Raw genomic sequence first — 17,500 nt, 5'->3', positions numbered from 1 at the left:
CCCTACACACCCTAATTAATCAACATGTTCACCAAGAAAAATAAAGGAAAATATTTGCATGCTTCATTGATTTTAAGAAAGCAGAAAGCCTCAGGACAGTGACGTCATCAGACCTTCTAACACCACTAATAATAACCAGCCTCAGGACAGTGACGTCATCAGACCTTCTAACACCACTAATAATAACCAGCCTCAGGAGAGTGATGTCATCAGACCTTCTAACACCACCAATAATAACCAGCCTCAGGACAGTGACGTCATCAGACCTTCTAACACCACTAATAATAACCAGCCTCAGGACAGTGACGTCATCAGACCTTCTAACACCACTAATAATAACCAGCCTCAGGACAGTGACGTCATCAGACCTTCTAACCCCACTAATAATAACCAGCCTCAGGACAGTGACGTCATCAGACCTTCTAACACCACTAATAATAACCAGCCTCAGGACAGTGACGTCATCAGACCTTCTAACCCCACTAATAATAACCAGCCTCAGGACAGTGACGTCATCAGACCTTCTAACGCCACTAATAATAACCAGCCTCAGGACAGTGACGTCATCAGACCTTCTAACACCACTAATAATAACCAGCCTCAGGACAGTGACGTCATCAGACCTTCTAACCCCACTAATAATAACCAGCCTCAGGACAGTGACGTCATCAGACCTTCTAACACCACAAATAATAACCAGCCTCAGGAGAGTGACGTCATCAGACCTTCTAACACCACTAATAATAACCAGCCTCAGGAGAGTGATGTCATCAGACCTTCTAACACCACCAATAATAACCAGCCTCAGGACAGTGACGTCATCAGACCTTCTAACACCACTAATAATAACCAGCCTCAGGACAGTGACGTCATCAGACCTTCTAACACCACTAATAATAACCAGCCTCAGGACAGTGACGTCATCAGACCTTCTAACACCACTAATAATAACCAGCCTCAGGACAGTGACGTCATCAGACCTTCTAACACCACTAATAATAACCAGCCTCAGGACAGTGACGTCATCAGACCTTCTAACACCACTAATAATAACCAGCCTCAGGACAGTGATGTCATCAGACCTTCTAACGCCACCAATAATAACCAGCCTCAGGACAGTGACGTCATCAGACCTTCTAACGCCACTAATAATAACCAGCCTCAGGACAGTGACGTCATCAGACCTTCTAACACCACTAATAATAACCAGCCTCAGGACAGTGACGTCATCAGACCTTCTAACACCACAAATAATAACCAGCCTCAGGACAGTGACGTCATCAGACCTTCTAACACCACTAATAATAACCAGCCTCAGGACAGTGACGTCATCAGACCTTCTAACCCCACTAATAATAACCAGCCTCAGGACAGTGACGTCATCAGACCTTCTAACACCACTAATAATAACCAGCCTCAGGACAGTGACGTCATCAGACCTTCTAACACCACTAATAATAACCAGCCTCAGGACAGTGATGTCATCAGACCTTCTAACACCACCAATAATAACCAGCCTCAGGACAGTGACGTCATCAGACCTTCTAACCCCACTAATAATAACCAGCCTCAGGACAGTGACGTCATCAGACCTTCTAACACCACTAGTAATAACCAGCCTAAGGACAGTGACGTCATCAGACCTTCTAACACCACCAATAATAACCAGCCTCAGGACAGTGACGTCATCAGACCTTCTAACACCACCAATAATAACCAGCCTCAGGACAGTGACGTCATCAGACCTTCTGACACCACTAATAATAACCAGCCTCAGGACAGTGACGTCATCAGACCTTCTAACACCACTAATAATAACCAGCCTCAGGACAGTGACGTCATCAGACCTTCTAACACCACTAATATTAACCAGCCTCAGGACAGTGACGTCATCAGACCTTCTAACACCACTAATAATAACCAGCCTCAGGACAGTGACGTCATCAGACCTTCTAACACCACTAATAATAACCAGCCTCAGGACAGTGACGTCATCAGACCTTCTAACACCACTAATAATAACCAGCCTCAGGACAGTGACGTCATCAGACCTTCTAACACCACTAATAATAACCAGCCTCAGGACAGTGACGTCATCAGACCTTCTAACACCACTAATAATAACCAGCCTCAGGACAGTGACGTCATCAGACCTTCTAACACCACTAATAATAACCAGCCTCAGGACAGTGACGTCATCAGACCTTCTAACACCACTAATAATAACCAGCCTCAGGACAGTGAAGTCATTCCTCAACACATTCCACCCAACCAAACTGTCGACCAACAAAGACACAATGATGAAACCTGTTGGAATGGAACAACAAAAACCCAAAGTAAACTCCAGTTCTATGTGACTCTAAATAGACAGTACACCGTAGCAGAACATGTGACCATGTGACTGATAACACACTGAGAAAAACCCTGACAATGTACACACTCAGTGAGCACAGCCTGGCCATGGAGAAAGACCGACACACAAACTTGCTACCCCAAAGAGGACAGACAGGCTGTGTCTCACTGTGGTCAAGGAGTGGTGGAGACAGAGCTCCACTTCTTGACCACATATAAGAAAAGAATACCACCCCAAATTCACAAGAATAACAAAAACACAAATACATGTTGACTCTGCCCAGGCAACCCCTACTTATTAGGTGAAAAGCCCAATGTTCATGAGGCAACACAGTGTGTAGCAGCCACCACAAAGTGAGGTGACTAAATTCACTTCCTTCATATATGTCTGTTTGTGTGTTTGTTTGTTTTCGACTGTCTTACCTTGTTTGTGTTGCTTGTTATGACATTAAGTATTTTGTATCATATGTTATTAATGCTTTGGCAATATGACAATGTTGTCATGCCAATAAAGCACATTTGAATTAGAAATTAGAAATTTGAGAGAGAGAGAGGGAGAGAGAGGGAGAGAGAGAGAGAGAGAGAGAGAGAAGTCAGTACATCTCTTACTGTATAGTCTACTCTACAGAAAGTTACCTGGACCCTGGGGACCAGGGGTGAACTCTGTCTGAGGAATGGACTCTGTAGGAAACATGAAACCACATAAAACCAGTCACACCAACACACACCAACACATACATGGGGCACCTGCAAGGTCAAAGGTTACATGCAGAACAATGTATTTTACCCATGATGCAACTGGGCACCTGGGCTTCCACTGATGTTACCTTTGATATGTGGTATAAATTGTGGTCAGAGTTGTGTGCTGAGTAAATTGGCTCAGAAACGTGACTGGACAACACCTGTGTGGTCAGGACTGTGATTGGATGGGACATGATTGGAGGAAAAAGCCGATTGGATGAGATGAGACTAGATGACAGAGCTGACTGGATGAGACATATGAGATGTGGTTCGATGAGACCTGAGTGGATGAGATGTGATTGGCTGAGACATGTGATTATATGACAGATTAAATGGGCTGTTGCTACAGTGCATGCTGGGTACTCACAGAGACTTGTCCTGACATGTACTGCGGCGCATCACGTAACACACCAGGGCTCACGGGAGATGTCACTGATATGGACGGAGCCATTTTCTGAGACTCGAAGGAGCTAGAGCCTACACACACACACACACACACACACACACACACACAAATAGATCATCCAGCGTGGCCACGTTTTGGGAGGACATGAGGAAGTGTGAGGTGTGTTGGGTAGTGAGAAGTTGAGAGTATTGATCAGTTGCTGTGGTTTCACTAGTGACAATGGCATGTATCTCAAGTTTCCCTGTGAGGTAGTGAAACATGTATCGGACATCCATCTACAGTAATGTCCTACAATAAGAAATAGATACAGTATGCACACAAACATTTAAAGTATATTACTCAAAAACAAATAAAATATACGTGACTGCAAAGTTTTAGTTGTATGTAATGAAGCAGTGACTTGCTTGATTCCAGCTGGATGTGAGAGCCATCAGTGATTCTGGCAGCATCCCTGAGAAGTAGAAGCACACAAGGCAGAACAATCAAAACACAACATTTTAATTACAGGTTATTTTTACTTTCAAATTAATGTGTTTCATCCAGCCAGCCACTGTGATGTTTTCAGAGAAGAGGAGATCTTCATTATCCTTCAGGTTCTTAGAAGAGGAGAACTTCATTATCCTTCAGGTTCTTAGAGGAGAACTTCATTATCCATCTGGTTCTTAGAAGAGGAGAACTTCATTATCCACCAGGTTCATAGAAGAGAAGAACTTCATTATCCACCAGGTTCATAGAAAAGAAGAACTTCATTATCCTCTAGGTTCTTAGAAGAGGAGAACTTCATTATCCTCTTGGTTCTTAGAAGAGGAGATCTTCATTATCCTTCAGATTCTTAGAAGAGGAGAACTTCATTATCCTCTAGGTTCTTAGAAGAGGAGAACTTCATTATCCTCTAGGTTCTTAGAAGAGGAGATCTTCATTATCCATCAGGTTCTTAGACGAGAAGAACTTCATTATCTTTCAGGTTCTTAGAAGAGGAGAACTTCATTATCCTTCAGGTTCTTAGAAGAGGAGAACTTCATTATCCTTCAGGTTCTTAGAGGAGGAGAACTTCATTATCCTTCAGGTTCTTAGAGGAGAACTTCATTATCCATCTGGTTCTTAGAAGAGGAGAACTTCATTATCCTTCAGATTCTTAGAAGAGGAGAACTTCATTATCCTCTAGGTTCTTAAAAGAGAACGTCATTATCCTCTAGGTTCTTAGAAGATTAGATCTTCATTATCCTCTAGGTTCTTAGAAGATTAGATCTTCATTATCCTTCAGATTCTTAGAAGAGGAGAACTTCATTATCCTCAAGGTTTTTAGAAGAGAACAACTTCATTATCCATCAGGTTCTTAGAAGAGAAGCACTTCATTATCCTTCAGGTTCTTAGCTGCCCCATGTCCACCTGATATTTGAGGTAGGGTTGAGTATTGAGAAGCAGAAGTTACCAGCTAACTGTTCAGAAGTTAACTGTTCAGAGGTTAACTGTCAGAGTTAACCTATCTATTATGTTGCCCACCAACACGGGGATCACTGGTTCGAATCCCTGTGTTACGTCTGGCTTGGTCAGGTGTCCCTACAGACACAATTGGCCGTGCCTGCGGGTGGGAAGCCGGATGTGGGTATGTGTCCTGGTCGCTGCACTAGCGCCTCCTCTGGTTGGTCGGGGCGCCTGTTCAGAGGGGAGGGGGAACTGGGGGAATAGCTTGACGCCCCCATGCCCTACGTCTCCCTGGTGAAAATGAAAAGAAGCGCCTGGTAGTTGTAGGTGTGTTATTGTATAGGTGTGTGGTTGTATAGGTGTGTGGTTATGTGGTTGTGTAGGTGTGTGGTTGTGTAGATGTGTGGTTGTGTAGTTGTGTGATTGTATAGGTGTGTGTCTGACATTCTTGTGTAAGAAGTGGGGTTGTTGTGAAGTGTGTTGGTGCAGTGTTGTGTGTCTGTCACGTGTCACTCTCAACCTTCACCGCTGGCTAGCAGAATTGCGAACAGGAGAGCTGAGCACCTAAGTCTCTCCCTGCCAGTACATAGCCTCTCCAACAGCAAGCCCTATGTAGCGCCTCCTGGTGGCGACACACGGTAACGGTACACCTTGGACCCTGGCTGAAGTACAAGGGACTCGGAGGAGGTCTGGCCCCCAGACGTGCGGTACGTAGGCCCACCAGTGTGTGGATATTCCCTGATGCCCACAAACCACCCCCAGCTATGGGTTAAATAGTGCCACCTAGTGGACACCTCGGGAGAGTTATAGGCTACGGGAGTAAACCCCTACACAACGTCAACATCCACAATGCTGTTGCTTTGTGTTTTTCTTGCCCTCTTATGTGTGTTAAAGTGGGAGAGTCCTGCTGGCGTCGTGTGTGGCTGCCACTTCTCCCTCTCGCAGCCCCCCTTCCCATCCACCCCTGTATGTCTGCCCCCCTTCCCATCCACCCCTGTATGTCTGTCCCCCCTTCCCATCCACCCCTGTATGTCTGCCCCCCCTTCCCATCCACCCCTGTATGTCTGCCCCCCTTCCCATCCACCCCTGTATGTCTGCCCCCCCTTCCCATCCACCCCTGTATGTCTGCCCCCCTTCCCATCCACCCCTGTATGTCTGCCCCCCCTTCCCATCCACCCCTGTACGTCTGCCCCCCTTCCCATCCACCCCTGTATGTCTGTCCCCCCTTCCCATCCACCCCTGTATGTCTGCCCCCCCTTCCCATCCACCCCTGTATGTCTGCCCCCCTTCCCATCCACCCCTGTATGTCAGCCCCCCTTCCCATCCACCCCTGTATGTCTGTCCCCCCTTCCCATCCACCCCTGTGTGTCTGTGTTGTGTTTATCTGTTGTCTTGTTTCAACCCGTTTATTGTAAAGCCACTTTGAGTGTTAGAAAAGCGCTATATAAGACTGATTTATTATTATTATTAATATTACTGTTATTGTTATTATTATTATGTGGTTCCGGAGGTGTGTGGTTATGCAGTTGTGTGGTTGTGTAGGTCTGTTGTTGTGTGGTTGTGTGGATGTGGTTGTGTGTAGGTGTGTAGTTGGGTAGGTGTGTGGTTGTGTGGTTGTGTAGGTGTGTGGTTGTGTAGTTCTGTGGTTGTGTGGTTGTGGAGGTGTGTAGGTGTGTGGTTGTGGAGGTGTATGGTTGTATAGGTGTGTGCTTGGGTGGTTGTGTAGTTGTATAGGTGCGTGGTTGTGTAATTGTGTGGTTGTGGAGGAGTGTAAGTGTGTGGTTGTGTAGTTGTGTGTTGTGGAGGTGTGTGGTTGTGGAGGTGTGGAGGTGTGTGGTTGTGGAGTTGTATAGGTGTGTGGTTGTGTAGGTGTGTGGCTGTGTGGTAGTGTAGGTGTGTGGTTGTGTAGGTGTGTGGCTGTGTAGGTGTGTGGTTGTGTAGTTGTGTAGCTGTGTGGTTGTGTAGTTGTGGAGGTGTGTGGTTGTGTATGTGTGTGGCTGTGTGGTTGTGTAGGTGTATGGTTGTGTAGTTGTGTGGTTGTGTGGTTGTGGAGGTGTGTTGTGATGGTCGTGGAGGTGTGTTGTGTGGTTGTGTGGTTGTGTAGGTGTGTGGTTGTGTGGTTGTGTAGGTGTGTAGGTTTGTTGGTTGTGTGGTTGTGTAGGTGTATAGGTTTGTGGTTGTGTGGTTGTGTAGGTGTGTTACATTACATGACATGACATTCCAGTCATTTTGCCGATGCTTTTACCCAAAGCAACTTACAATAAGAGCATCATTTAACGTAGGAGATCAGGAGAACTACTAGTCATCAGAGGTCACAAGTGCATCTAAACAAGCATCTAAGAGCAAAACCAGTGCTACAGTAAAAGCGCAAGAAAGAGATTTGTTTTTTATTGAGTGAATACAATAAGTGCTAAGAACAAGTAACAGGGTAGTAGTTCTTGAAGTGGTGAGTTTTCAACCTGCTCTGAAAGATGGGCAGCGACTCCACTGTCCTGACATCAGTGGGGAGTTCATTCCACCACTGTGGGGCCAGGACAGAAAAGAGCCAGAACCGGGTTGATTGACAGCAGGGGCCTCTGAGCGACAGGGCAACCAGGTGTCCCGAGGCAGCAGAGCGAAATGGTCGGGAGGGGGTGTAGGGAGTGAGATATTACCATGCCAGCATAACATAAGTACATTCACCACCGACCTTTGACCCTACCCTATAGGTCCTGGAATAAAGTGAGTTATTACCATGCCAGCACAACATAAGTACATTCACCACCGACCTTTGACCCTACCCTATAGGTCCTGGAATAAAGTGAGTTATTACCATGCCAGCACAACATAAGTACATTCACCAGCGACCTTTGACCCTACCCTATAGGACCTGGAATAAAGTGAGTTACTACCATGCCAGCACAACACAAGTACATTCATCGGCGACCTTTGACCCTACCCTATAGGTCCTGGAAGTGAAGGGAGTTACTACCATGCCAGCATAACCTAAGTACATTCATCACCGACCTTTGACCCTAACCTATAGGTCCTGGAATAAAGTGAGTTACTACCATGCCAGCACAACCTAAGTACATTCATCAGCGACCTTTGACCCTACCCTATAGGACCTGGAATAAAGTGAGTTACTACCATGCCAGCATAACCTAAGTACATTCACCAGCGACCTTTGACCCTACCCTATAGGTCCTGGAATAAAGTGAGTTACTACCATGCCAGCACAACCTAAGTACATTCACCAGCGACCTTTGACCCTACCCTATAGGTCCTGGAAGTGAAGTGAGTTACTACCATGCCAGTACAACATAAGTACATTCACCAGCGACCTTTGACCCTACCCTATAGGTCAGGCCTAATCAAGTGGCGGCCCGTGGCTAAATCCGGCCCGAGGATTGTTTTTTCCGGCCCTTTGATCAATTTTTTTTATATAATTTATTACGATTTTCCCTTTTTTCTCCCAGTTTAGCGACCAATCGCTCCCTATTTCAGTTCAAACACCACCCTCGTACTGCAGGCGTTCGCCAACGGCATCTCTCCGGCCGGCAGTCTCCCAGGAGACGCCTCCCAGGAGACGCCTCCCTGGAGACGCCTCGTGGCGAGGCGCCTCCAGGCCTCCCCACTGCTTTCCCCCCCCACACCGAGACGCAGTCATGTGACGAACACAAGCCCACTCCGCCCCCTCCCGAAGACAGCGCTGCTGCCAAGCACACTGCTGCCAAGCACCGAGTCCGGCCATAGTCCGATCTGACGAGACCGGGGAGCGAACTCCGGTGCCCAGTGGGCAACTGCATCGACACAACGCCAATGCTTAGACCGCTACACCACCGCGGACCCCGATCAATTTTTTAGAACATTATAATGCATTTTCCCGCGAAGAAAGATCTGTTTTGGGGCAAGAATGCGCTCCCTCAATCTCTCCAACGGGAGACTGCTTTGTCCCGCCCCTAACTGCTCCCGACGCTCCCTACGTGCGCGCGCCGCCAGCTGCCAAGCTAGTGAGCGTGCAGCACTAACCTGCTCGCTGCTGCTAACTAGCAAACAAAATAACCCCAACATGTCACTGTCCACTTTGAAAAAGAGGAAAGTTGACAATGAAAATCGCCAATTTAATAACGAATGAACTGAAAAATGTATGTTCACTAATATCGGAACGAAGCCGACATGTGTGCTGTGTAACGAGCCTGTCGCTGTCTCAAAGGAATGTAACCTGAGGAGACAAAGCGACACTCAACACTCGAGTTTCAACACACATTTCCCAGAAGGGTCGGAAGCACGCAGGCAGAAGCTGCAGAGCCTCACCGAGAACTCTGAGCAGAGAACTCTGAGCAGAGAACTCTGAGCAGAGAACTCCGAGCAGAGAACTCTGAGCAGAGAACTCCGAGCAGAGAACTCCGAGCAGAGAACTCCGAGCAGAGAACTCCGAGCAGAGAACTCCGAGCAGAGAACTCCGAGCAGAGAACTCTGAGCAGAGAACTATGAGCATGGCCCGCTCATGTTCCCAGCAAGCGAGGACTACAATAGCCTCCCTCGGCGTAGCATGGATTCTCGCGAAAAAGAAAAACCCCTTCACCGACTCAGATACTATGGAAGAGTGCATGCTAGCCGTTCTAGAGGACATGGCGCCGGATGAAAAGGTAAAGAAGATTATCATTCCATCTATTCGGAAAATACCAATGTCCGCCACATCTACAATTAGATGAGTCGAAGCACTAGCAACGAATGTTTCCGAAACGCTTTGGGACAAGTTAAGAAAGGCGGAGGTAATGTCCCTCACTGTCGATGAGTCTACCGGTAGCGGCGATATCGCAGAGCGGTGTCTTCATGTGAGATTCTTTGATAGCGAGTGCTTTCGTGAGCATGTGCTGGGTTTAATTCCCTCGCAGGGACAAACAACCGGTCAAATAATTTTTGAGAAGATTGTTTAATTTTTCAGTGAGTCAATATGCTAGTCACAGATGGAGCCCCTTCCATGTCGGGGAGAGTGCAGGGACTCTCCACCTGCCTTGCTTCCCTCACACCACAGATGAAAAGGCAAACTCCCAGAGGACCTTCTCAACCTCCAGTCTCTTCTTTCCACTTTCTCCTCCTCCCTCTCTGCTGCTAAGGCTGCCTTCTATCGCTCTAAAATCCTATCCTCTCCCTCTAATCCTAAGAAACTCTTTGAAACCTTCTCTAGACTTCTTCAACCCCCACCTCGTCCTCCTACTTACTGCCTTCTCCCTGATGACTTCGCTAACTTCTTTGACAAGAAGGTAAACGACATCAGATCCTCCTTTTCTCACCACCCGGTTAGTGCTCCTTGCACTATCCCACCCTCTGCACCCTCCCTCACCTCTCCATGTCCCACCCTATCCCACCTCGCTCCTCTCTCCCCCGACGAGGTCCTCAACCTCATCACATCCAGTCGCCCCACCACACGCTCCCTTGACCCGGTCCCCTCCCCTCTTCTTCAGTCTATAGCACCTGAACTCCTTCCCTTTCTAACCCACCTCATCAACACCTCCCTCCAGGCAGGATGCTTTCCATCTGCCTTCAAGACTGCTAGAGTCACGCACCTTCTCAAGAACCATCACTTAACCCCTCTGATGTCAAAAACTACAGACCGGTTTCCCTTCTACCCTTTCTACCCAAAACTTTCGAACCTGCTGTTTTTAACCAACTTTCTTTGTACCTCCACCAGAACAACCTCCTGGACCCCAACCAGTCTGGGTTCAGGGTGGGTCACTCGACAGAGACGGCCCTCCTTGCAGTGACAGAATCACTGCACACTGCTAGAGCAAACTCTCTCTCCTCTGTCCTGATACTCCTGGACCTGTCAGCTGCGTTCAACACGGTGAACCACCAGATCCTCCTCTCTACCCTCGAGGGGCTGGGTGTCACAGGCTCTGCACTCTCAATGTTTGAATCCTACCTGACAGGTCGCTCCTACCAGGTGACATAGAGGGGATCTGTGTCGGAGCCTCGCAGACTGACTACAGGCGTTCCACAGGGTTCGGTTCTGGATTCTCTCCTTTCTCCCTGTACACGACATCCCTGGGTTCTGTTATTCGCTCGCATGACTTCTCTTACCATTGTTATGCCGATGACACCCAGTTGATCTTCTCCTTTCCTCCCCGTCACACACAAGTAGAGACACGCATTGCTGCGTGCTTGACTGACATCTTGCAGTGGATGGCGACACAACACCTGAAGCTCAATCTGGACAAGACAGAGCTGATGTTCCTCCCAGGGAAAGGTTGCCCACACCGAGACCTGGCTATCACCATTGACAACACCGTGGTGATGCCAACTCGGACTGCGAGGAATCTGGGTGTGATCCTGGACGATCAACTGTCGTTTGCTGCAAACGTTGCATCGGTTGCTCGCTCCTGGAGATTTCTCCTCGATAACATCATGAGGATTTGCCCATTCCTCACCGATGAGACGGCACAGGTGCTCATCCAGGCTCTGGTCATCTCCTGGCTGGACTATGGCAACTCCTTCCTTGCTGGCACCCTGGCATCGGCCATCAGACCTCTGGAGCTTGTTCAGAAAGCTGCAACTCGTCTGGTGTTCAACCGCCCTAAGTTCTCCCACACAACTCCCCTTCACACAAAAGATCAACGGGGAACCTGTGGAGAGGGTCTCCAGCTTTAAATACCTCGGCGTACACATCTCTGAGGACCTCACCTGGACTCTTCACACTCAGCACACTCTAAAGATGTCCAGACAGAGGCTCTACTTCCTCCGAAGGCTGATGAAATTCAAGGTCTCACCCTCCATCCTGAAGACATTCTATTCCTCAGCTGTGGAGAGCGTCCTAACAGATTGCATCACCGCCTGGTATGGAAACTGTTCTGCTCGTGACCGAGTTGACTTGCAGAGAGTAGTACGTTCAGCTGAACGCACCACCAGAACATCCCTCCCCATCCTGCAGGACACTTGTACCAGAAGGGTGAGGGCGAGAGCCAAGAAGATCATGAGCGACACTTGTCACCCTAACAATGGACTGTTCAGGCTATTGGGGTCTGGTAGACGCCTCTGCAGTCTTAGGGCCAAAACAGAGAGACTGAAGAGAAGCTTGTACCCATAGGCCATAAGAACTTTTTACTGTTTATTTTGACTTAAAAAAAAGAGGGAAAAATGCACTGATCTTTTGTCTTTTATCTAGGTCTATGTCTTTTCACATAATGACAGACATAGTACCCCTCTTCATTTCACTGCATGTTTTACTTTGTATTTCTGTGCATGTGACAAATAGAGTAATTGAACTTGAACTTCTCATGTCCCTACACTGGCTCCCAGTAGCTGCTTGCATCCAGTTTAAGACTCTGGTGCTAGCCTACAGGGCAGTGAAAGGAACAGCTCCTTCCCATCTCCAGGCAATGGTCAAGCCCTACACCCCTGCCCGACCACTTTGCTCTGCTGCCTCGGGACGCCTGGTTGCCCCGTTGCTCAGAGGCCCCTGCTGCCGATCGACCCGGTCACGGCTCTTTTCTGTCCTGGACCCACAGTGGTGGAATGAACTCCCCACTGATGTCAGGACAGCGGAGTCGCTGCCCATCTTTCGGTGCAGGTTGAAAACTCACCTCTTCAAGAACTACTACCCTGTTACTTGTTCTTACCACTTACTGTATTCACTCATTTAAAAAAAAATCTCTTTCTTGCGCTTTTACTTTAGCACTGGTTTTGCTCTTAGATGCTTGTTTAGATGCACTTATGACCTCTGATGACTAGTAGTTCTCATGATCTCCTACGTTAAATGATGCACTTATTGTAAGTCGCTTTGGATAAAAGCATCGGCAAAATGACTGTAATGTCATGTAATGTAATGTCATGTAATGAAACCACTGCACTATCTGATACATCAGAGCGTTCTCTGCGCAAATCTTAGCGGTGAGTTGAAAAGCACCATAGACAATATTATGTCAATGATCAATTTCATCAGAGCCACATCGAGCCTACAGCACCGCTTGTTTCGTAAACTTTTATCAGATATGTCAGCTGGGCACAGTGACTCACTTTTACACAATGACCTTAGATGGCTAAGTAAGGGTAACGCACTGAAAAAGGTTTGTGAACTCAGGCACGAGATCGTTGCCTTTCTCCGTGGCTGCCATCACAAGAAAGCCGCCGCATTTCTAGCCCAAATGCTAGACGAGGAGCACATGGCAGATGTGTGTTTTTTAAGGGACACTTTCCACCACTTGAACGGACTTAATCTGCAATTGCAAGGTCAGGACAAAACAGTTAGCGACATAATGGGCAATCTGAATAGATTTAAAAGGAAACTGAAGTTATTTTCTACCGACCTGACCTCCACGAAAATGCTGCAATTTCCAACACTGTGATTTTATCGACAACTCGTCATCGGCACAGATTACCCCAGCGATGACAGCATTCGTTGACAAACTGACTGTGAATTTTGCTGCGAGGTTTGGTCATTTCAATATACCCGCAGAGGTGACGCTATTTACCAAGGACGTCTTTGCTACTGATGTTGGGGGAGAGTTTGCAGCCAAAGCCAAACAGGTGCTCACGTCACTGGATGAAGGCTCCCTGCAGTTAGAACTGATAGACATCCAAGCATCATCTGATTTAAAGCAAAAACTTAAATCTGTGGGATGTGAGCAGCTTTGGGTGCAATTTATCCAGGTCCAGTTCCCAAACAGCAGAAGGTTGGCTCTCTTCCTACTGACTATGTTTGGTACAACGTATACCTGCCAGTCAAGCCTCTTACATATGAACGCAATAAAAACAAACACGTGCCTCCCTTACCCACCTCCACCAGTGTCTGCGGATTGCTGTCACTTCCTGTGAGCCTAACTTTACAGCTCTTGCAAGTCAAATAAGTGCAATTTTAGTCACTTACTAGACAACAAATAGCCAGAGCACTGGTTTCTAAATGTATCTGTGGCTGAGGCCATTTCTTTTGACTTTAAAGAGGAGAGGTGTTCTGTTGTAGCAGATATGAAATGACACTCATTAGAACAGTGTTTCTCAACCGGGGGTTCGCGGACCCCTAGTGGTCAGTGGTGTAATTGCAAGGGCTCCGTGAAAATAAAATATCTTTAAAAAAAAAGATCCTATGACATTTATAGAAATGGGATTATTTTACTCAAATGTGACTGAGACCTTTATCTACCTAAACTATAAAGGGTAACAGGACTTTTTTCTCTAACTACATCTGTTTCACAAGTGTCATTTATTGTATTTTAATAAGAGATCTCGCTCCTGTTTGCATTGTTAAAAGTTACTGCATAAAAATTCTGTTGTTACATATATCTGAAAGTTACTGAATACATATTCTGTTTTGTTACATATATCTGAAAGTTACTGCATAAAAATTCTGTTGTTACATACACTACCGTTCAAAAGTTTGGGATCACCCAAACAATTTTGTGTTTTCCATGAAAAGTCACACTTATTCACCACCATATGTTGTGAAATGAATAGAAAATAGAGTCAAGACATTGACAAGGTTAGAAATAATGATTTGTATTTGAAATAAGATTTTTTTTACATCAAACTTTGCTTTCGTCAAAGAATCCTCCATTTGCAGCAATTACAGCATTGCAGACCTTTGGCATTCTAGCTGTTAATTTGTTGAGGTAATCTGGAGAAATTGCACCCCACGCTTCCAGAAGCAGCTCCCACAAGTTGGATTGGTTGGATGGGCACTTCTTTGAGCAGATTGAGTTTCTGGAGCATCACATTTGTGGGGTCAATTAAACGCTCAAAATGGCCAGAAAAAGAGAACTTTCATCTGAAACTCGACAGTCTATTCTTGTTCTTAGAAATGAAGGCTATTCCATGCGAGAAATTGCTAAGAAATTGAAGATTTCCTACACCGGTGTGTACTACTCCCTTCAGAGGACAGCACAAACAGGCTCTAACAGGTACTATTTAATGAAGATGCCAGTTGGGGACCTGTGAGGCGTCTGTTTCTCAAACTAGAGACTCTAATGTACTTATCTTCTTGCTCAGTTGTGCAACGCGGCCTCCCACTTCTTTTTCTACTCTGGTTAGAGCCTGTTTGTGCTGTCCTCTGAAGGGAGTAGTACACACCGGTGTAGGAAATCTTCAATTTCTTAGCAATTTCTCGCATGGAATAGCCTTCATTTCTAAGAACAAGAATAGACTGTCGAGTTTCAGATGAAAGTTCTCTTTTTCTGGCCATTTTGAGCGTTTAATTGACCCCACAAATGTGATGCTCCAGAAACTCAATCTGCTCAAAGAAGTGCCCATCCAACCAATCCAACTTGTGGGAGCTGCTTCTGGAAGCGTGGGGTGCAATTTCTCCAGATTACCTCAACAAATTAACAGCTAGAATGCCAAAGGTCTGCAATGCTGTAATTGCTGCAAATGGAGGATTCTTTGACGAAAGCAAAGTTTGATGTAAAAAAAATCTTATTTCAAATACAAATCATTATTTCTAACCTTGTCAATGTCTTGACTCTATTTTCTATTCATTTCACAACATATGGCGGTGAATAAGTGTGACTTTTCATGGAAAACACAAAATTGTTTGGGTGATCCCAAACTTTTGAACGGTAGTGTATATCTGAAAGTTACTGAATACATATTCTGTTTTGTTACATATATCTGAAAGTTACTGAATACATATTCTGTTTTGTTACATATATCTGAAAGTTACTGAATACATATTCTGTTTTGTTACATATATCTGAAAGTTACTGCATACATATTCTGTTTTGTTACATATATCTGAAAGTTACTTCATAAGAATTCTGTTTTGTTACATATATCTGAAAGTTACTGAATACATATTCTGTTTTGTTACATATATCTGAAAGTTACTGAATACATATTCTGTTTTGTTACATATATCTGAAAGTTACTGCATAAGAATTCTGTTTTGTTACATATATCTGAAAGTTACTGAATACATATTCTGTTTTGTTACATATATCTGAAAGTTACTGAATACATATTCTGTTTTGTTACATATATCTGAAAGTTACTGCATAAGAATTCTGTTTTGTTACATATATCTGAAAGTTACTGAATACATATTCTGTTTTGTTACATATATCTGAAAGTTACTGAATACATATTCTGTTTTGTTACATATATCTGAAAGTTACTGAATACATATTCTGTTTTGTTACATATATCTGAAAGTTACTGAATATATATTCTGTTTTGTTACATATATCTGAAAGTTACTGAATACATATTCTGTTTTGTTACATATATCTGAAAGTTACTGCATAAGAATTCTGTTTTGTTACATATATCTGAAAGTTACTGCATAAGAATTCTGTGTTGTTACATATATCTGAAAGTTACTGCATAAGAATTCTGTTTTGTTACATATATCTGAAAGTTACTGAATACATATTCTGTTTTGTTACATATATCTGAAAGTTACTGCATAAGAATTCTGTTTTGTTACATATATCTGAAAGTTACTGAATACATATTCTGTGTTGTTACATATATCTGAAAGTTACTGCATAAGAATTCTGTTTTGTTACATATATCTGAAAGTTACTGAATACATATTCTGTTTTGTTACATATATCTGAAAGTTACTGAATACATATTCTGTTTTGTTACATATATCTGAAAGTTACTGAATATATATTCTGTTTTGTTACATATATCTGAAAGTTACTGAATACATATTCTGTTTTGTTACATATATCTGAAAGTTACTGCATAAGAATTCTGTTTTGTTACATATATCTGAAAGTTACTGCATAAGAATTCTGTTTTGTTACATATATCTGAAAGTTACTGCATAAGAATTCTGTTTTGTTACATATATCTGAAAGTTACTGCATAAGAATTCTGTGTTGTTACATATATCTGAAAGTTACTGCATAAGAATTCTGTTTTGTTACATATATCTGAAAGTTACTGAATGCATATTCTGTTTTGTTACATATATCTGAAAGTTACTGCATAAGAATTCTGTTTTGTTACATATATCTGAAAGTTACTGAATACATATTCTGTGTTGTTACATATATCTGAAAGTAACTGCATAAGAATTCTGTTTTGTTACATATATCTGAAAGTTACTGAATACATATTCTGTTTTGTTACATATATCTGAAAGTTACTGAATACATATTCTGTTTTGTTACATATATCTGAAAGTTACTGAATATATATTCTGTTTTGTTACATATATCTGAAAGTTACTGAATACATATTCTGTTTTGTTACATATATCTGAAAGTTACTGCATAAGAATTCTGTTTTGTTACATATATCTGAAAGTTACTGCATAAGAATTCTGTTTTGTTACATATATCTGAAAGTTACTGCATAAGAATTCTGTTTTGTTAACTATATCTAAGTTACAACTGAAAGCTCTTATTTTTGCCCCAAAGAGTGAATAAATGCTATAATGCAATTTAAAATGCAGTTTCTACTGTTTCTATCAAATTGCAACCCCCCTCCCCCAAGATCAGGTGGAGGGGTCCTCAGGGTAGATCAAAAATACGCAGGGGTCCAGGACCCCAAAAAGGTTGAGAACCACTGCATTAGAAGACAAACAGAGCACTTGCAGATGTCCATCTGCCTCAATCTGTTTTGAATGCGTTTTTGTTTGAGGGCTTTGATCAT

The 17,500-nt window shown here is 44.3% G+C and overlaps 1 protein-coding gene across 1 annotated transcript in view; it reads right to left on the bottom strand.

Moving 5' to 3' along the window:
* Positions 1-17,500, bottom strand: part of rims2b (regulating synaptic membrane exocytosis 2b) — a 214,459-nt gene that overhangs the window by 157,581 nt on the left and 39,378 nt on the right. The window contains exons 9-11 of the mRNA XM_056298085.1: positions 3,904-3,950; positions 3,461-3,570; positions 2,989-3,033 (exon numbers count right to left, since the gene is read on the bottom strand). Coding sequence (XP_056154060.1) covers positions 2,989-3,033; positions 3,461-3,570; positions 3,904-3,950 — 202 coding nt within the window. The remainder of the gene's footprint in view (positions 1-2,988; positions 3,034-3,460; positions 3,571-3,903; positions 3,951-17,500) is intronic.

This window comes from Lampris incognitus, chromosome 18 (assembly GCF_029633865.1).
Source record: "Lampris incognitus isolate fLamInc1 chromosome 18, fLamInc1.hap2, whole genome shotgun sequence".
In the NCBI taxonomy this organism is placed as follows: domain Eukaryota; kingdom Metazoa; phylum Chordata; class Actinopteri; order Lampriformes; family Lampridae; genus Lampris; species Lampris incognitus.
This window is presented reverse-complemented; position numbering and strand designations above follow the sequence as displayed.